The following is a 21,513-nucleotide window of genomic DNA, read 5'->3' as shown; positions in this document are numbered from 1 at the left end:
TATACATAAATATTTAGAGAGACGTAAGGTTGCATGAAATTGTTTTATTGGCATACAGATAGCAGGAATCTCATACTGTAAATATATCCTTTAAAAAACTGCTACCTCGCCTGAACTTGGTATAAAAAGCAGCTGCCTTTGAGAAGAAGCATTACATTCTTTACGGTCTAAGTCACAGCTATATGGCTCACTAATGCTCACCTCTAGTGACCCCTCTAGTGAAAGGTTTCAAGCAAATCAAAGAGTAACAATCAATTTCTGACAACCAGGGATTGGGATCTCCAAAACCTTTAAATAGTAAAAATATTTTAGAATAAAAATAACCTAAAACACAAAATCTAAAATAGGGCTGGTTATACCTACGAGGTATTGATCATGAGCTACAGTCAAAATTGATAAAAATTTGGCTGATGGCCATTACACTGTTAACACAGGTACTGAAAAGATAAGTAGCAGTAGTTAACTGATTGACACGCTGGGAATATCAGCTGCCACACCAAACCGTTGACACACTTTTTTCAGTCGCTCCTCCAGCAGAATGTTTTTCTTCACCTCCAAATTGTAGTTAAATTTTAAGTCTTCGATCTCCTCAAAAAATGTTGGGTCGAAGTTCTCAAGTTCCTTTTTTAGCCTTTTGACCTCAGTTTGTAACTGTGTGTTTTCCCTCTTGGATGAATTCAGAAAGGTTTTAAGTTCACCGTAACCTGAGAATCCAGAGCAGTATCGTGTTACAGATGATTCTTTACCAAATCATTTATGATTTTGTATTTTCTTTATGGTAAAATGGCTAACAATCAAAGAGAACCTACAGTACACTAAAACACAGGGACATTTTGCTAAATGGCAACCTCACCTGGTTGAGAGGACATTTCTCCATGTTCAATGTGATTGCTAAGCCTCTGTTTAAGTTCCAGTTTTTCCTGCTCCAGCTTACGGTTGGCCAATCTTCATACACAAAAGGGAAATGTTTCTATTACAATATGCAAATGTATTTGAAACTAATTAAATGAGGGAGCAGAGGCAGGAAAAGAATGAGGGAAGCTAGCAGCTCAATTAAATGCTAGCCGATAAACACCACCATGAAGCCTCAAACATACTCCACGCAAGAATGCTGACGCGGACACGCTACGCGAAATCGTTTTCACGTGTTGTAGCATTCTGTTATGGGTCACCTCAAAATTGTAACGCCGAGCAAGGGTTTCTATAGCAGCCAAGCAACAATAGAATGAAGCGGTCTTATTATATTTGTGCTTGTATTATATATGTTCAAGGTGGTGTCATTTGTGTACTTGAGTGGAGTATGTTTCAGGCTTTAGTAATATTCATCTAGTGGGTCTACACAGTACTATATAAAGTGGTTACATTGTGACAATATTTGGTGAATTCTGAGCTTTAACAAACTATGGAACAAAACAGTTCCATCCCCACATGATGTTTGTCAGTACAAGAACACAGTGTTACCGTAGTGACTGGAGCTCAGTAGTGAGGCCTGATTCCGTCATTCCCCTGGTAGGGGGTTTCTTCAACATCTCAACCTGGAGAATGTAAACCATAAACACATGATTCACCATGATTGTGAGCTTGTAGAATAGCTATTTTTGCACAACACTGTCATACAACAAAATAGGCCTTAAGTGATTAAACTAATCCTGCTGTGTAGTGTGGTTGATGAGATCAATAAGGTGAAAAAGAAAAATAACTAAAATATATTAAGTAAGGTTGTACCTGATCTTCAAGCTGATGTACAGTCTTAAGAGTTCTCTCCTCCCTGTCGCTGAGATCCTTAAGCTGCTGTTTGAGCTCCGAGACACTGGACGTCTTCTGGGAGAGCTCCTTCTCTAGTTCCCTCATCTTGTTCTCAAACATCCTGAGGACCAGCAAACATGGCTGATTTACACCCTTTATAATGTACTCTGTCCTGAAGACACACCATCTTGAGTTTTACTTGACCTTCTAAAGTGACAGGTATTTATTCACATTCGTCGTTTAAAAATTGTAATAGTAGATTTGAACAATGGATCGTTATGTCACATCCTGTGGATTTGGTAAATGTGACTTAATCTTAAATAATGCCATGTTTTCCTATACCAAAGTCAGGGAGGTCATGTTTTCACATGTCTGTCAGTAGGATATTTCTAGCAGTTAGGGAGTAGGGATTTGCACAAAACTTGGTGAAAAGTTTGGTTGGGTGCTAACGAGGAGCTGATTTACTGTGGCAGTAGGCGTGACATGTCACACAATGCACATAACTTACAGTATGAGCAGAATAACATTAACACCACAATACTTTGAGAAAAGGTTTATCATGGGCCCAGGAAGAACTGTTTAACTGGTCATGAAGGAATATTGGCTAAAACTTTACTCCTTGGCGGAGGACTGTGCTCTACTGAGCGCATTTTCCAGAGTAATTTCCATTGGCTGACCTTGTTACAACAGAAGCCTTCCAAGTCTTGCTGTCTGCCCCCTCTGGGATGGTACGGGAATAGGCAGCACGTAGCCTCTGCTTTGTTTCTTCCAGCTCAGCCTCCAGCCTCTCATTGGTCAGCTCCAGGCTGGTCTTTTTCACCTTCAACCTCTCGGAAGCCTCCATTTCCTGTAGAAAAGAAGTGATCCATGAAAATAAGGGAAACAAAAATGTTATGGAAATATAAATGAATGAATGAATACATTAATATATTGGCTACCCAATGGTATTTAACTTGCCCTTTTTATCTCCCTTCGTAAGCGTTCGTTCTCCATTGAAATCCTCTCCATTCCTTTGGTTTTGGATTCAAGCCTGGAGTTCACCTCTGCTTCAGTTTGCTTCCTCAGTTTTTCATGGTCGGTCTTAAGGGAACATACAGTACGACAAAAGTTGGACCCGGTGAGAGAGTCGAAATATTTAATAATCTTGAGTTACAAACTAATCATATGAAATATGTTTCTAGTTTATGTGTTAACCTTGAGTTTCTCATGTTCCTGCTGAAGGGTAGAGAACCTTTCCTGGAAGCCAGTCGCAGAAGCTTTCTTCAGCATCTCATTCTCCCGCTGCACCCTATCCACCACCTTCTTCATCAGAGCAATGACCTTCTCAAGTTCAGGTACGGTTTTACCGCTATGACCATCCTGGATGGGAAAGGGTTATATGTGAGTTTGAGCTACAATCACGAGGGGTGCAGTACGTTAGTCCGACAGCGCATTCCTCCGACAGCGCAGCGCTCCGACGTTTCCAATACTAAACCCGAACCAAACCCGCACCCTAACCCTAACCGCACGCGGATGCCACATAGTCGGAGAAAAGGTCTGTCGGATTAACGCATGCCTCCCAATCACGAGTGGGGTTGTTTTCTTATGTTTGTGTTTTCTATCTGTGACAGGCCTCAACAGGTGAGGGGTTAAAAATATGTTTACAGTGCAAGTTTAGCACTGGCATCTCAAGTTGTTCATTCTGAATCCACCCCTTCCTTATGCAGTATGTGCAAATTGATAAAAATGGAAACTTATTCTGTGTAAAAGGTCGAGGGTGAGGTTGAGTCGACATACTCCACGTATGAGGGACAGCCTTTTCTCCACCTCCACCTTCTCCTTTTTCAAGACACTGCACATCTCTCTGAGGTGCGCTACTTGATCCTGTCAAAGAACACAACGTACGAGAATTAAACACCTCTTCACACACTCACGTCATACATTCCAACCAAGGGCCCAGCTTGAAAGTTTTACATTGAGGCTAATACGGAAGAGACAGTTCATATGAATGGCCTGTAGTTTCGCTGTTTTACCCCTGCTGGTGTCAGAAAGAATTCGTCTTAACGCAAGCGGATGGATTTCTGACAAACTTTAGACTAGATTTTCTTACCTTTAATAAAAAAATTGTCATAAATACTATATGCTTCCAGTCGCTAGTTTAAAGTCTCCTTTCAATCATCATGACATGCATTTTGGTAAAATATGGTCCCATTTATTTTAAAATGGACGATAAAGTAGGTTATGCTCTAGGAGGGGCGGGATGATTTGACAAGCTACACAACCGATAGCATTCATTCCCCGCCCCCGCACTTGATTGACAAGCTACCCAACCAATAATGGTCTGGTGTCATTCTGCAGGATTTGACGCGATATGACGCGATATTGAAAGATGGCGGATTTGAAATTGCTGAACAATCGGCTTCATTTATAGTCTGTAGAGTCTAGGGGCGTAACGCTGTCCTTTTTATACAGTCTATGATTCCAACGCACATGATCATCTTTTTTTCAATGCTATATATATATTTTTAAATAGATTATGGTACATGTAAATGGGTTAAGTGGCTTTCCACCTTTCCTTATGAAACTATTGTGACCTTTTGGGAGCCTTACTGTAATGTGATATGTGTATACCTCCCATATGCTGTTCAATGGCAATAGAAATGCTAAATAGTGGAGAGAGCGACTTTATTGTATGTGCATGATTGATTGTACCTTTAGTCTGGGCAAGTCTTTGTTTGTCTGCTCCAGCTGAAAGCGAAGCTCCAGGTTCTCAGAGGAAAGCCTGAGGTTTTCTCTCCAGAGCTCCTGATCTTTCTGTGATGGGGTGGCAGTGCCTCGTCCTGACGTCTATAGGAAGGCAAAGAGCAAAATGTTGTCATGAACGGCATGCAGCCACAATTGGCAAGAGCTGATTAAAATGAAGCCTTCAGTCAAGAATAATATTGAGTTTTAATTGGTTTAATATTTGACCAAAAAAAAGTTCATCATTGACCAAATGATTTGGACTGGGTTTATAATTTATAAAAGATTCACTTGACTTATTCTTTATCTGAAGGCTTCAGAGATGAACAGGACGGGCAAAGTTATACCAACAACGACAACGACACAGCCACAAACTGCAGGAAGGAGTACACAGTACACACAAAACCAATCACTGCTATTGGATGTGGAACGATCTGCTAGCACTACTGTCTGACACTACCACCTCCACGGATAACGGCAGTGAACGCCTTGAGAGTACCTTCAAATGGCTAGGAGGTTTTGAGTTTCCTTTTTGCACACAGGCCTTGGTAAAGACCTTAGACCCAAATTTAGGGGAAAGTCTCTTTGTAATTTCAACTTCTCTCTCTGTAATCAAGGCCATGTCAGGTTCTGCCACAATGACTTTATCAGGGTCTTCATTTAAGATGGCTCTGGGGTCCACATCCAGCTCAGGTAAGAGGAACCCTTCAACAGCCATCTCCGTATTAACGTTTTGAGCTTCATCTCTCAGCTCCACCTTTTCCTCAGCTTCTGGTGGGGTTTTTGTCCCATCTCCCACAACATTTGGATCTCTATCTTCCGGTTGTTCTGGATTCACCTCTGTTTCGTTGCCTGTCACTTCAACTTGCACCGGAGATGATGCACCTAATTCTTCTGGGTCCTGCGGTCCACCATCATTTGGATCTCTATCTTCCGGTTGTTCTGGATTCACCTCTGTTTCATTGCCTGTCACTTTGACTTGTTCTGGAGATGAAGTACCTAATTCTTTTGTGTCCTGCAGTCCACCATCTCTCTCTGCCGCAGCATGTTCTGGATTCACCTCCATTTCACTGTCAGTCACTTTGACTTGCTCTGGGGACGATGTACCGAATTCTTTTGGGTCCTGCAGTCCACCATCTCCCTTCCCCACAGCATGTTTTATACTCTGCTGCTCAGCATCTCCACAGTCTGATTCAGGGTCTCCCTCATCTCTTGCATCTAAAAGTTCAGTATATTCTGTGCTACAGCTGTTTGTCTCGTCTACTTCGCTTGTCTCGGGGGTTTCTGTTGAGCTCAGTGGCTGTTCCTCTGCCACTATTTGTTCAAAGCTGGCATGAGTTTCCTTTTGGCGGCAAAGCTTTTGCTTTACCGCCCTCTGCATGCCAGGGTGGTCTACTACAATCACTGACTGACGGTTCATGATAAAACAGGGTTCTGTGTTCCCTTTCCCGGGTTTATCCTCAACATCAAAGGTACCGGAGTGAATCCCCCTCAGAAAGGAGCTTTCCCCCTTCATATGTATAGAATGAAATAAAGTCCAGTGAGAAATGAGAGGCATTGAAAAGAGAGGTGGAGAAAGCATGAAAACAAAACTTAAGAGAGAGAAACATTTTTGGTGCCAAGAGGAGCACAAGATAAATAGCGTTAGTAAATACTATTCATGATTTGTAACAGCTCACTTACAGCCTACTAGAACATTCTGACAATCACAGTAAACTTTAAAATTTAAATGTCAATATAGTTTTGTGTGATTGATGTTTAATTCTGAATTTTCCTGATACTACAAACATGCTAAAACACAGTTATTTCTGAGTACCATTTGACACTGGTCTGTTTTTAATTTGGGTATTTAAGAGAAACATACTGTACTGCAGAATGACAAGAATTGAGACCATAAGCTACATTGCTGTATATTGTGACTACATACTGTATGAAGAAGTTTTGGTATGGACTGCTTGATCTTTCTAACTAACCTTTGTTCAGAGGTTGTCATGTATTTTACAAGACACAGTCAACGTGGCTGGCAGATTTTGTAAATCACCAACTACTGCATCAGGTACTGTAAACGAAAACATTGGTGTCCTGTCCAGTTTGTGTCTATATGAAGCAAACAGTGAAACGGATATTATACAGGCCTTCCAGGACTTACAGAAGGTCTTGACAGTTCCTCTTTTGCCATCAGGCTCTCCAGAGAGTGAAGTCTCTCCTCAAGAAAATGGTTTCTTAGGGTCAGGTCCTCCATGACAGCATCTCGAGGCAAGGCCTGCTGTTGCCTGGAAGTGCAATAAGGGAATAGGTTAGAGTTAGCAGATCTCGTCACTGACAGGTGGAAACCTTGAATGTCCAAAACTGTTACTTTTCAGGAAATGGAAAAATATCCTGTGTTCCAATGGATCCAATGTACTGTAGTTATTATTAGTATTTATAAAACAGACAGAAGTCGTCTTATCAGGACATACTTTATATTGTGTATTTCTGTCTCCAGCTCAGCGTTCCTTCTCCTCAGCTCGTCCATTTCCCTCTGGGCTTCAGCTGACCTCTCCCCCACCACCTGGTCTGCAGTAACCCCGCGACGACTCAGCTTCTTCTGCAAGGCGACCTTCTCCTGCTCTAGTCTGCACAAAGCGACATTGAAAAGAGCCAGATTAATAGAGCTGTAACCATCCATGACATGCACGCACGGCGCGCGCACACACAAACCCATAGACAAACTCACAAATACAGGAACTTCCACCATGAATGTCAGTACGGTGTCACTGTCTAGGCCCTAAGTTATCAGTATACAGTATGTCTCTGCATCATCAACATCACCATGCCCAGTTCTTGCACATTTAACGTACTACGGGATAATAAAAAAACCCTGATCTTCTGACACAGTGTATAAGACCATGGGAGGGTCTGGCGTAGAGGTCTTTGAGTACCTGGCATAGAGGTCTTTGAGAGTGGCGAGCCTCTTAGAAAGACCATCGGCCTCCCTCTCCTTTTCCTTCAACTCATTCCGCATCTTCTCCATCTTGGCCTGCCATTTCTTGCCCTCTTCCCATCGCACAACATCGTCTTTTGGCTGGGAGTTGGAATAAACATAAACATATTCACTCTTGAACCACTTTTGACTTCAACTTGTAAAAATAAAGATTTCACATTTAGTGGATGGTCCTAATGTAAATAACATGAAGATGCAGATATTCATTTGAAATACCTTGTCATCTTTGATACTCTTCTGTTCTGATGGCTCAGACAGAGCTCTCGTCTCAAGTTCAGCCTCTAACTTCCTGATTTTCTTCTGCAGAGCCTCTACTGTGGGTCCCTTACCATCAAGCTCTGATTGTTTCTGCGTGCAAAAATACAGATAAGCCTGTTTTATACTTATTCGTACGATGGTGTTGCGTGCCGGAAATAGACGATCTACAAGCTCGAACAAGCTTGTAGATCTACTATTTGCGGCACGCAACTCTGTTGGACGACCTAGTATAAATTAAGTAATAAGCAATTGTTCGATTATAAGGAACGGTTAAGCATTTTTAGAAGCATCTAACTTATCAAGACCCCATTTGTGATATTCACAGTTTGGAAACATGTGCTATTGTTGACAGTAATGGTTTTAAATACTAATGAAACTACAAAGAAAAGCCAAGGGACATATTTATGGGAGGGGGTCAATGGATGAAAAGAGGGGAGGTTTAAGCTTTTTTTTTAATTTGAGGCCGAGGCAGGGTCTTCTGTTTTTGAGTCCAGGGGAAGGTCATGTAATTTGTAACTGTAAAATAATACCCAATATACTGATATACTGTATGTAATATACTCATGGATTTTACAGTATATTGGCCCCCATGAAGCAGCAGAACATACAGTAGATGGACATGGGTGTCTGTGAGCGACCCTAACCTGCAGGCCACCGCTGAGCCTCTTGATTCGCTGTTTGAGATCCTGGATCTCCTTCTCCCTCTCCTCCTTCTCCCCCTGCATTCGGCTCTGGGCTTTCTGACTCCGCTGGAAGTCCTGATTCAGGACCTCCACCTCCTCCTTGATGGCCGTCTCCCGGCCCCTGGCTCCTTTGACAGACTCTTTGGCAACGTGGAGTTCCTCATTAAGCTCCTGCATGCGGGCCTGTAGAGGAGAGAGATCTCCTGTTACGTTGGTACTCTTGAGCTTTCCCGCCATTAGGCCCCCCTCATTCACATCGTCAGGGCAAAATAACAAAGTTGCACCCCCATGTGGACTTCACAAAATGCCTTTATTGCCTTTATTTCTGTCTTAAACCCAATAAAGGGTCCCCGGCGGTTTGTACTTGGTGGTCCTCTCCCGTTTTGTCTCTACACCAAATCTCTTTGCAGAAAATAGGCAATCTACAATCTAAGCGTCTTTGAGTACTTAGAAAAGCGCCATATTAATTGTATGTATTATTATCATTCCAAGCTCACAACGCCTGGAAACATGTTTTGACCTTGCAGATCTGCTATTGTCGACGAAACTGACTAAACTGTCACAAAGATTAATGTGGTTGAAACAGTACACTGTTAAACATCAACACTGAATCATACAGTAACTACGTGCTTGACCTCAGCACAACGATGGCAGATAAGCAGATTCTAGAATGAATACATGCGCCGTATGGCTCATAGGTGCACAGGTTAAAGGTCAGTGGCAGATGCTCAAAAATAACATGTCGTCATCATGGAATGTTTGTGTATATCAAAGGATCATCCACACAGACACAGATGCCTTTCGGTCTTCTGGCCTTCGTCAGCGTTTCTGCTGGACAAGGCCAAAATGTCAGAACGTGTTCGTTTCATCATGGGTATCTGTACCGTCAACTTTTTTGGCGGGCCTGCTCTTGGATAAGGTACTTAAACCCAAACTGCTCTATTGTAGTGATGGAAAAATTCTATAAGTAGGGCAACGACATGGATAATGCATGTGGAAGAACAAGTGGAGGATTTATGAATTTCCTTACCTTTAGATCTTTGGTGTGCCTATCTATCAGCACTTGGATATTGAGGCTCTCTTCTCTCTGTGCAGCGCCGGTGATTATTTGCTGTTCAGCGTGAGCCGTCATCTCAGCTCTCAGCTCTAACAGCGCCTTACTGAGAGCCTGAGGGTCACAGACACAGACAGATGTAAGACAAAGCTGTCTGAGCTCTGACACACGTTATTGCCATATATGAGAACAGGCAAGGAATACAATTTGGCATTGGTGCAGAGTGCAGACACACATGTAAAACACAGAACACAGTGTCGACATTGATGTACAGAGAATTAAATTAAATGAAATTAATTAAATGTCCACTGTGCTGGAATGAATAAGTCTTGAGTATTTTAGTGCGTGGGTCATATTTTTCCACTACTGCGTCAAAATACATGTGTCTAGACCCTGTTAGCGTGCAAGTCATGTCTCTTTTAGACACATGCATTCGGGTCTCACACAGGAAAGATAAAGGGGCCTACTGTACATGAGACTAGAGATGTACACAGCATTGGCGATAATGGAGCCAGCTGTTGAATGCTTGGCCGTGCAATGCATATAGTAAGTCGCTTCTTTTTTTTTTGTGCTCTTCCTCATGGACCTACTTGCGGATTATATCAGTGTCAGTCTACCTTATGTGGATTATGCGGTCAACACACACTGACATTTTCCACCTTAATCCCATGTACAATGCACTGACTTTTGTATTTTTTTATCGTGCGTTTTTCTAGCACCTTAACTAACGTCCATAAGTATATCATGCACAGTATACATCTGCTGCTATGCTCCCGTACCTTTATATCTTTTCTCAGGTACCACGTGTAAATATGTAGATAAGTTGTTTGTTTTTTGTTCTCTTGTTTGATCTCATTTCCCCCTTTTTCTTTTTTTACCCTTCCATTTAGTCATTGCCAATTCCCCACAGTCTATATACGGCATAGCAGTGGCAGCCATTTTGTGGTTCCACCGATCCAGTGCCCATTCGTTCTACCCATAGAGATTTCCAAAAAATATTAATATCAATTATTTTAAGCCTAGAATCAAGCCATCCAGGCTCCTGTTGAATCACGACCATAAAACATTTGATTCTGTGAACAAAAATCTTTGAATGTTTAAAGGTAGGGTAAGTGATATTTTTGGGTTAAAACAAAAAGTATTTTGTTAAAAGGTTAAAGCACTATATTCTCATAGTAATCATTGCTATAGAGTGTTTGTTCAGTAACAGGAGTCTCCCCGTCTCTCCAGCTCTTTAATAAACAGAAAATACTTGTTTCGGTAGGTGTCAAAATCTCAGCCAATCAGGAGAAAGTACCCATTTTTAAGCTTCATTTTTATAGTGTTCCAGTTACAATTTTGCCTGCTCATTTCTTAGTGTCATCACTTCCAATTTCACTTGTTTAAGCTATATCCTGATTGAGTTTTTAAGCTTCATTTTTATAGTGTTCCAGTTACAATTTTGCCTGCTCATTTCTTAGTGTCATCACTTCCAATTTCACTTGTTTAATCTATATCCTGATTGAGTTCTCTATCCTGATTGGATAAAATTGGAAATGAAACTGAAACTGAAACAAAAATGCATTTTCTGTTTTATAAAGAGCTGGAGAGACATGGAGACTCCTTATATGGACAGGACACTCTATAGTAACGAGCACTATCAGAACATAGACCCATTTTGCAATTATTTGAATAATTGTAAATCACTTACCCTACCTTTAATTATATGATATAATCTATTTAATTAACCCATTAAGACCTTGAACTGTGTCATTTTTAGATTTGAGCTAAAAAGCATTATGTTACACTTTGGGCTATTCAAAAATAGCAGATATACAAGCTCATAGCGCGGCGAGCTTGTAGATCTGCTATTTTTGAAAAATTGTGAAAATGTGTGCAAATCTTTGAATATATATATTTTTAAAGCGAACATTTTCAACTCAAATCTTTGCTTCTGGGGGGTCCCTGGAACAAGATATTTTGATGGGGGTCCGCGGCCAAATACATATCATTTTGGGGGTCCTTGACATGAAAAAGATTGAGCACCACTGATATAGAAACATACGTTTTTCAGAATACTGTTGAGATTTAGGAGACATGTAGAATCGGCTTCAGGTCTCAATGGGTTAATACCTTTTGTTTTGCGGTTTTCAAAAAATAAATCTTCTCAGAATCAAATGTTTCATGGTCACTGGTCCGATACACATTGGACTTGCCAGTTGCACCAGGAGAGCTTATCGCATGTGGAGGAACACACTATCCCCTCCCAGTTCCACCTCCTGCAGACCAACCTGTAGGAGTCGCTATTGCAGTGACAGAGATTGACCTCCCCTGCCGGCTTCCCACCCATGAACATCTATTGTGTATGTTGGACCTCGGACATGTTATCCATTAGATGGCTACAAATGTCAAAAGGGCTCAGATCTCTGACACATTGTATTAACTCATACACAGGATATGTAAGAACAGCCGAGGAATATGATTTGGCATTGGTGCAGACAAACACACATGTAATACATAGGATTACTCAGTCAGAAACATCTGACATCTGACATACAATAGCACTTCCTGATGCGTTATGTCTCTCGAGAGCTCACTCTTTTTGGAAGATCTCCACCGGACGTTGAATGCAGTGTTTGAAGTTAACCGGCTTAAATCTCACTCATGATGTTTACCATGTGTCAGCTTTAATCCAAATATAAAACAGAGCATATATCATGTTAGTCCAACTATTTTATTGTAGGCCTGCTGCCAAGGTTTTGAGTACACAATGTTTGGGAAAATGGGAAAAAGAAAAAGAAATCCCCTACAATTGAACTTTCACCTATCCTTGCAAAAACATAAAACATCAGTATGTGTTCTAAAGTGCCTCGCTATTATTTCTTTACCTGGCAGCTCTTTATCAGAGTCAAAGCACACATTATTATTTGTTAAGTCTGCTGTAGCCTGGAATATGGGGCAGGTTTATCACCAGAGGCATTTCTTTTAAAACCGGCCCTTGGAAATGCAGGTTCCACACATACTAGATTCCAGACCAATACCTGTCCTATGCAGTGATATTAGTCTGGCCATGCCAGGCTACGTCTGCTGCCTCTGTGCTGTAACTTTGAACCTCACATTCCTCATGATTGGTTACTTGTAATGTTGTAATGTTGACAAGCTTATCCAAAATGCCAATCAAATATTAACCTCAAATCAACACAATAAAAATAATGGTTCAACCTTGAGCTGTTTCTCTTTCTGGTTGAGCTGTGCCTTCAGCCGCTCCACCAGGTTCTTCATGGTGTTGCTGGGGGAGCGCGTGTTGGCCTCCTTCTGTGCCTCCAGCTCCACACGTAGATACTGCAGCTCTTTCTCCATCTGGGCCCTCTGGCTCCGCTGCTCCTCCACCTCCCCGGACAGAGCCTTCACCTGGGCCACATGGCGCTCCTCAAGCCTGCATCACATCAGCTCTGTTAAGGCTCCGGTTGGTGCCCCAAAAAAAACGATTGAGACAAAAAAAACTAAAACCAAAAAAACGCTTGGTTCTCACATTCCTCCATCTGACAAATGATGTGGTGCTTGTTGTAAACCCTTGTACTGCATTGGATTGCTTTTGTCATTTATATTTGTTTTTGCTTCACCACAATGTTAAGAATGTTATTTAGATAGCATGTTATTTAGACAGACGCAAGGTTGAGGTTTTCCTAGCATTCTAGTTTCTTTGAAGCAATTGAGGCGATATTTTGTCTTCATTGGGGGTCGCGTAGTTTGATGCAGATCTTTCAAACTTTCAAACTTGGATCCCAGATTACCCCCCGATATAATTATTTTTGAAGAATATCACAGAAGACCTTCTTAGAGAGAAATCCAGCGCCATACACTGTGCTTATACCCTCAGATATACACAGAAATAACGAAATACTCACTTCAATGACAATGTGAATAACATTGTGAATAAATGCTCACTTTATCCACTCCTGGGCGTGGTCTTTCTCTTGCGTTGCCATTGCGTCCCTCTGTCGTCCCAGCTCTGCGGTAGCAGCATTCAGCCTGTCTGTGAGGGAAGACAGTGAGCTGTCCTGTTCTGCCACCGTCTGCTCCATCTCAGCCAGACGTTCCAGATGCTTGGAGGTTGTCACGCTGATACAGGGCTTCTTCATCAGCTCCTGGACATTTGACATTTGCATGTTAGTTGGCCCTCTATTGACTCTATTTGACAGTCGAACAAACTTTGGCTAGATTACAAAAGTAGTTATATATGGATGGTGTGAAAACGTCAGGGAGAAATGAGAGAGGAGGAGGAGAAGAGAGACAGAGTGAAGAGGGGGTGTTGAGCTTTGGGGAACTGCAGATACAAACAAACATAGACACAAACACACACATCCTGTACACACATCTATCACATCCCCTAAGAACAATAAAACCCATAATAAACACATGATAGGGGTCTCATGAATCTATCGCCACATACATTGTGTATCCTGGACTGTGCACATGTAAATATTGACAGGTTGCTCACTAGCGCCACCTGCCCCTAGTGGATAGTGATATACTAGGCAGGCCACATTATACAACTATTTACCAACATTGACCAGGATTGACTAGTTAAGCTTACCAGGCAATGGTTCTGAGTGCGACTCAAAAGATTCCATAGCTCAATTCATTTATGGTAGGTTCTCTGTGGAACCATTTGGTTCATTGTGCAGCAAAATATAAATGAGACTTTAGCCCACTTCCAGAAAGCCTAAACAGACGATACTATGACATAAACAGACAATACTATAGGACACAGACTAAACAGACAATACTATGACACAGACTAAACAGACAATACTAGGACACAGACTAAACAGACAATACTATGACACAGACTAAACAGACAATACTAGGACACAGACTAAACAGACAATACTATGACACAGACTAAACAGATAATACTATGACACAGACTAAACAGACAATACTAGGACACAGACTAAACAGACACTACCAGGACACAGACTAAACAGACAATACTAGGACACAGACTAAACAGACAATACTAGGACACAGACTAAACAGACACTACTGCACACAACACAGTCTGACTGAACAGAAACTACTATGACACAGACGACAAACTGACAGCTGACAATGAAAGACAGGCTGCGTACCAGTGTGGTGCGTTTGAAGCGGTCCAGGGAGGTGTCCGTAAGCAAGTCAACTTTCTGATGTAGCGTTCTCACCTCCTCCTCGTGTCTCCTGGTCATCTCCTCCTGTTCCTGGGAGGACCAGTAATAAGGTGTCAAGAGATAGAACAAAATCTATACTCCTGCATACCTCTCCTACTGTACATTTTAATGTTATGCCTTGCATATAAACAGTTCATTTATGTCACACATTATTATTAATACATGCCTGAGGAAGGTTCTCTGTGACCGAAACGTTGCTTAATAAATCCTTTATGTACCGTGCAAGTGGCAGTGTGTGGGTAATCTTCATTGTTGGTGTTATTATTAGTAAAATGGTGTCCAATCATATGCCAGACAAAAACACTACAGTACCACCAAATACTACAGCAGCCAATTTCACTGATCTCTGTTTTCTGAGTTAATGGGACACTATGATTTTAAGCTAACGTTCCATTACCAGCCATACAACTAAGCAGTCCTCTGCATCTCTCTGAAATACCGCAGATGTGCTGAAAAGTTTACCACAGTGATGTCACTTGAGTACAAACTGTGAATGTGAAAACTACAACTCTTTCATCCTGTGACATTAACCATGTTCACTGTGTCTATGGAGAAATAGTGATGATGTCATCAGAAAATACTAATCTGATTTACAATAGCCATCGTACCTGTCTGGCCCGGCTCAGGAGGTTCTGGCATTTCTTAAGTACGTCCTCCTTCTGGTCTAGGCGTCCCTGCAGGTTGATGATGGTTTGGTGTGCGACCTTAAGGGCTGGCTGGCTCTCCGTCTGCAACTCCTCGTGGCTGGTGAGGTCAGCCAGGAGGCGCTCCCTGTCGGCGGATGCAGGGAGACGAAGACGCAGTTCATTGATAACCCTGTCCCTTGACATAATATTCTGCTCCGCCCTCCATAGGGAGGCTTCCTTCTCCTTCAGCTTCTGCATGATGGAAGAGAGTTGGAATACTTTAAAGACAGGTTATTTTCTAAATGTACAGGAGTTTGTCCAAGTGACACTGATGCTTGTGGATGCAATTGCCACTATTCACAAATTGGGTGGGTGGCGCGCGCGCTGTACCTCATCCAGGGTTTTACATGTAGCCTGTGTCTCCAGGATGGTGCGGGATTTTTCCTTGATTTTCCGCAAGGCAGACTCCAGCTGATGGGCCAGGGGCAGACTCGGGTCTGGCAGGGCACCGGCAGCCTCCTCAAACTACAAGAAAAGGGTACAAATAAGAAACAGAACTCAAATACAAAACACCTAGTAGACCTCTGCCAAGGCAGCACAAAATGTATTCTCAAATTGGTCAATTATTTCCATATCTGCTTTGCTTGTGTTTCTTTATGTACTAAAAGGATGACTTTGAGATCTGTTTCACCGTGTAATGCAAGTCAATAAGGACACCATTTTGGAATATCAATTTCTAATCACCTGATAAACTATTGAAGATATCTCACCAGAGTTATCAGTTACATCATGGCAAGGTAACCATACAACCCAAACTCTACCAAAGTGTCATTTTACTTTAAGCGCAAAAGTATATTTCTAGAGAGGGCAGTGCTAGATGGTCTAAAACCAATTTCAGTACCAGATAACGACCTTTAAATCTGTAAGCAGGCACCTTTTGGGAAGTGCCCAGAATTTCATTCTGTTGCTTTTCATAGTGTTCCAGTTGGTGATCCAGGTCCACCTCTCGCTGATCCCAAGCCAGCTGGCGCTCTTCGTAAAGCTAAGAGAAAGACAAAGAGCGTATCTCTGAGTATCAGCTAAGAAACTTCTTTTCACCTGACAGTGATGAGTTTCACTGGGAGGGTGTAACACATGCGGAGGACCACGTTGTCCAGCCTAGTTCTTTTCCCTGCTGAACAGGTGCCCTGACCAACCTGTAGAAGTTGCGAGTGCAGCAACAGATATCGACCTGCCCACCTGAGAATGTGGCCAATTGTGTTAATCCTGCACCCCCAAAACAAAGCATGATTTTGACACAATTCACAAAAATACTGTTCCGTGTCAGTCTGGGGTAGGACTGCACAATATATTGTTTCAGCAACGACATTGCAATTTACACGTACGGTAGTGACATTGCAAAGGTTAGCTAAGGCAAAGTAGCAGTACAAAAAAAAAATTCGTGTTAGAAAACTAAAACGTTTTCATGACTAATCTGGAAGAAAAACAATACAGACCATCTGATAAATAACATAATGATTTAACGATTTCTTGGTAACTGGTCTTGCACGCACACATGTTGGGTCTATCAGAGTACTGAACAATTGCCTTATTTCCCCCCTCTAGTAATCACCCTAATCATTGCTAGAGTGATAAATGATTTCCAAATGGAGCTATTGAAGTGAACATGGTGAACATATGCACCTCCTGTGTTTTGCAAGACTGCACGTTCTTGGGAGCCTTTTCAAATTCACAGCCAGACCTTTCTCCACACTTCCGTTCACGTAATTTTAGCATCAGGTCAGTGGTGGGGAACATAATGCAGTGATAAACGACAGATGAAACTGTTGACTCTGTCTTTCTTTTAGTCTTAGGGGCCATGTCCACAGTACGTGTTTTTGTTTAGCTACCAGCGCCTTTTCTGTCATGCATTTCTATGAATGACACTCACTCTCCACAACGCCCAGGCATTCAGCACTCTCTGCTCTGTATTATTATGTCATCGAGACAATGACAGATCTCCGCTTACTGATACATCTGGTGATATCTAGATTAGAAATTTGCTAGAGCAGTGGAGCTCGTAGATCGGCTATTTTTGCTGCGCAACATGCTTCCATTAGAAGACATGCTGGCTTCTTCCAAGTGACTGAAATCAGTCTTGGCGACTGAGAACTTTAATCCATGGTAACTATACCGTTCAATCCAGGAACCCCTTTTGGGGTTGTTGTTATGTACAACTATGTACAACATAGCAACATTTAGTAACAAGTTTTTCAGAAAAGATTTAGATGGCGTTTTTAGAATCGGCCTAAAGTCCAAATGGGTTAATGCAAAGGTCACAGGTTCTATGAACACAACATCCACACGGTAAAATTCTCCATATGTAACTCCGATTTGTAGACTGTGTAAATTCACACTGAGGATTTTTCAGGGCAGTTGTGTCCTGTCATTCATTGGACAGTGAATGATTCCTGTGGATAGATCGATTTACATTTTTATGGACAAAATGTAATTATATAAACATACATTAGTACATATCTGTCAAAAACACTCGCAGGAGTATAAAAGCGACTCCTTAGTCCTCCTTACCCATACAGCTTTTAAATCTGTATGGCACAAAATCTGTGGAGCGACATAGATGAGAATGACAAACTAGGTCCTCAAATTGAGGTCCTCAAATTCGTTGAATTTGAAACCAGCTGCTTGTAAACAGATGTCTGCATGTGTGTGTGTGGGTGTATTTCAAAAAGCTCACAGTGTTTTTCTGGGTGACGTCCTCTTCCAGAGAGCAGATAGTGCGTTCCTGCTCCTCCACCAGCTTCTTCAGGTATCTGACCTCCTCCTTCTGCACCGTCAGCTCCCTGCCCCTCCTCATCTCATGCAGCCGAGCCTCCTCCATCTTCTTGTGCCACTCGTTCACCTGTTGGTCGTGACATAATGTGTTACGCAAGGTCGCCAACAAGAAAGCTGGGACTATTAACACATTGGCTGCCATTGACGCAGATCTGCGTTCATTTGCGCAAAAGCCCGTTGGCTGCCATTGACGCAGATCTGCGTTCTTTCAAAAAAAAAAATTTTTCAAAATAAAAGTTTTTTTTTTTTTTTTTTTTTTTTTTTTTAAATTTTTCAAAAAAACCCAAAGACCAAGGAGATATGATTTTCCGAAGAGTTTTGCTCCCAGACACTTCCTTATAACTGAAAACTTAAAAATTATGTATCTCGGCTCCTAAGTGCTTTTTTTTTCTCATTGAAAAAGTCTGGCAGCCAGCTGAAGGTAAAAATTCAAAAAGCTGGCAGCCAATGAGTTAATAGCCAATATATATATTTTTAGTGAGTCAGCCAATCATAATCCACAAGATGATGAACCCAGTCATGCTAATAGCTACACCCCTCCCCACCCACTTTCTGAGCTCCTTTCCCATCCTTGAGTGTAGAGATCAGCTCATGCAGCCCTCTCAGCTTGAGCTCCAGCTCCTCCGCCTTCCCCTCTGCCCTCCTCCTCTCCTCCTGCGATTTCCTCTTCTCCTCCTGGGCCTTTGCCCTGTCCTCCTGCATGCTCAGCATGGTCAGGGAGAAGCGCTCCTGCTGGTCTAGCGGCACAGCCCCGGCGAACTGCCTGCGTAGCGCCTGGATGGTCTGCCGGAGGTGTTTGGCTCGGTTCCTGCCCTCCTGACGGGCGAGGTACAGTGCCCGCTCCCCAGCGTCCAGACGCTGCTCGGCACGGAGATTGTAGGCCTCCAGCTGCTGGACTCGAGTGGCGGCGGCCTCCAGCTTGCGCAGAGCGGCCGCCTCGCTGAGCTGCAGCGCCAAGATCTGCTGGTGGAGCTTGGCGATCAGGGCCTTCTCGTCTGAGTGGGACTGAGGAAGAAGTAAAACAGTGGATATTGAAGATGACATAGGAGGTAATGTCAGATGGAATCAGGGCTTGAAACGTGGAATCTTTTTTTCAATCGGTTCGTTCCAAGCAGAACCAGTATTTTAACATTTCCGTAATTGCGTTCCACCCCAACATAATGTGTACACTTTTTGTTAGAACAAAAGAATATATATTTATTTTCTACCTTTATTTATCCATGTAGGTTCACTGAGTACAAATGCTCTTTTTCAGCAACACCTGCTTCACAGTCATACAGTTACACATTCACAACTGGAAGCTGCCCATTACTTAATTAGTCTTACATTGTTGGCCACGGTGAAACTTCACTGGAGTAGTATACTGATACTCAATGTAATATTGGATAATGTTTCTCAATAATTAAATTACCATGTACTCTATTTGTGTGTATGTGTTTAATTGAGTTCTCTTTATCTACTTGTGTAACTTCTAGTGATGTTTTAGTTTATTTATGCAGAAATATAGAAACTTCACGAGTGTATGCAGTATGCTCAAATGCATATTATAATCCCTGCAGTCGTGTGACCCCGTCCATCTGTCCATCCGGCTGTCTGTCCGTCCGGCCGTCTGTGAACAGTTAATCTTGGGCACCGTTGGACCGATCGGCATGAAACTTTGCACGCACACTCCCAGTAGGCCAAGGAAGAGCCTCCACATTTTTCTTTTATGATTGGTACTTTAAAGCCTCCACATTTTTCACATTGGCCTGTTATAGAGCCACCATGAGACTAAACACATTTTTTGCTGCCTCTCCTACAGATTTTGTCCAAACCTCACACAAAAATTGGTACATCTTATCTTTATATGTAATCAAGATGTCTGTCAGATTTTTCAGATTCCATTCCGTTTGGCAGCCATTGGCTTTCAAAGTTTGCGGGATGGGCCCATTTTGCACAAAATAGCACAAATCATGAACGCAGTGTCCAATTGGCCCCAGATGTTTCAAATCGGCCTCATGGTGGCGCTATAACAGGTTGCAGCACATCCCTGAGTAGGCAACCTGGCCTAGTGGGGATTTGCGTTCCGAGGATTGCACTTTTCAAGTTATTTATGTACTGCTGTTATCGGGGATAATAAAATGGACTAAATGGCTAAAAATAAATGACGTGTTTAGCCTCCTTAATATTTATTGTCCATATTATTAAAATCTAACAGGTTAACTCTCCTTTTTATTCTTTGATAATATCTGGCAGTTATTGATTTACAGAATGAGTGGACTCATAAAAACAAACAAAAAGGAAACCATAAGCCCAATAATCCTACTATTTGATCCAGTTCTGATTTGAATCTGAAGTGTATGGCGGTACCATACTTGAACTTGAACATACCAGTCAGTCACACAGAGATCTATCGTGTCCAGGTGATACATTCCAGCTTACAGTATAAAGTTAAAGGCATGATGACAGATTTACCCTCCACCACTAACCTTTTGACCTTGCTGTATGATTAAAAACATCAACAGACTTATCCAAGAGAAGAACCAATATAACGTTGCACTTTTTATTAGTGGTGCTAGGTGTCACATTACTCTCACACACACACACACACACGCACACGCACACAGCTCCAGGATTTGAGGTCTAACTCAGAATAATTAAGCTCTTTATACAGTTAATATCCCCATTTAAACCTCTTAAGGTTACAGTAGTGACCTTGGGCCTTGCATGCAACCTCAGCATACTGTGGTATATGAGCATGAACGCACCGTCAACAAGAATAAAACAATGTATATTAAAATGTTTCAATACATTTACATTTCTTAGTAAATATTTTACATCCCATTTAGATTTCCCACAAACATAAGACCCTCCTTTATGGTTTTGTGAATAGCATAGAACAACTAGACGCGTCGCAATTCCGGGGAAATTGCAGAGTGTGGTTGCGCCGACGCCGGTCGCGGGTCGCGGCCGCCGGGACTCGAGGAATACGCCGGGAGGAATAACGTCGGAGGCTGCGCCAATTACATTGTGTCGTCACTCCTGAGATCGCTTGCGTTTCATTTTGAGAGGATCGATCCCCCCCGAAATAAGGTTTTTGCATCAAACGGTTACATTTTGAGCATTCGTGGCGCCCCCTATGGATCAAAGTAGAAATGCTTTTGGGGATTGGTTTAGTATACCACCCTCGACATGTGATTCAAATTTGGGATTGACCGGACGTTTCGTTCGTGATTTATGGCATTTTTGGTCAAACGGGCCCCTCCCGCTAACTTTGGAAGCCATTTACGGACGAACGGTAAGGACAATCAAAATGCCGTTTGGATATCTTTACCGCATGGGTCCATAGATCATGTGTACCGATTTGTGTGAGATTAGGACAAAATTTGAAGGAAAAGGAGCAAAAAGTGTGTTTTTAAGGAAATTCAAAATGGCGGAA

At 42.2% G+C, this 21,513-nt stretch overlaps 1 protein-coding gene across 1 annotated transcript in view; it reads right to left on the bottom strand.

Moving 5' to 3' along the window:
• Window positions 1–69: 69 nt before the first annotated feature.
• Window positions 70–21,513, bottom strand: part of cep290 (centrosomal protein 290) — a 48,217-nt gene continuing 26,773 nt past the window's right edge. Inside the window, exons 27-49 of the mRNA XM_084059123.1 lie at window positions 18,645–19,100; window positions 17,998–18,162; window positions 16,198–16,305; window positions 15,654–15,788; window positions 15,246–15,515; window positions 14,560–14,667; window positions 13,373–13,572; window positions 12,647–12,860; window positions 9,422–9,559; window positions 8,353–8,574; window positions 7,667–7,798; window positions 7,389–7,531; window positions 6,927–7,082; window positions 6,617–6,740; window positions 4,438–4,572; window positions 3,523–3,609; window positions 2,941–3,105; window positions 2,704–2,826; window positions 2,424–2,593; window positions 1,726–1,867; window positions 1,462–1,535; window positions 854–945; window positions 70–704 (exon numbers count right to left, since the gene is read on the bottom strand). Of these exons, the coding sequence (XP_083915249.1) occupies window positions 460–704; window positions 854–945; window positions 1,462–1,535; window positions 1,726–1,867; window positions 2,424–2,593; window positions 2,704–2,826; window positions 2,941–3,105; window positions 3,523–3,609; window positions 4,438–4,572; window positions 6,617–6,740; window positions 6,927–7,082; window positions 7,389–7,531; window positions 7,667–7,798; window positions 8,353–8,574; window positions 9,422–9,559; window positions 12,647–12,860; window positions 13,373–13,572; window positions 14,560–14,667; window positions 15,246–15,515; window positions 15,654–15,788; window positions 16,198–16,305; window positions 17,998–18,162; window positions 18,645–19,100 (3,804 nt within the window). The 3' untranslated portion in view covers window positions 70–459. The remainder of the gene's footprint in view (window positions 705–853; window positions 946–1,461; window positions 1,536–1,725; window positions 1,868–2,423; window positions 2,594–2,703; window positions 2,827–2,940; window positions 3,106–3,522; window positions 3,610–4,437; window positions 4,573–6,616; window positions 6,741–6,926; window positions 7,083–7,388; window positions 7,532–7,666; window positions 7,799–8,352; window positions 8,575–9,421; window positions 9,560–12,646; window positions 12,861–13,372; window positions 13,573–14,559; window positions 14,668–15,245; window positions 15,516–15,653; window positions 15,789–16,197; window positions 16,306–17,997; window positions 18,163–18,644; window positions 19,101–21,513) is intronic.

The sequence above is a fragment of the Gymnoscopelus microlampas genome (genome assembly GCF_963454915.1).
Source record: "Gymnoscopelus microlampas genome assembly, chromosome: 6".
NCBI lineage: Eukaryota > Metazoa > Chordata > Actinopteri > Myctophiformes > Myctophidae > Gymnoscopelus > Gymnoscopelus microlampas.
The sequence above is the reverse complement of the archived record's forward strand: the minus strand, read 5'-3'. Positions and strand labels throughout refer to the sequence as shown.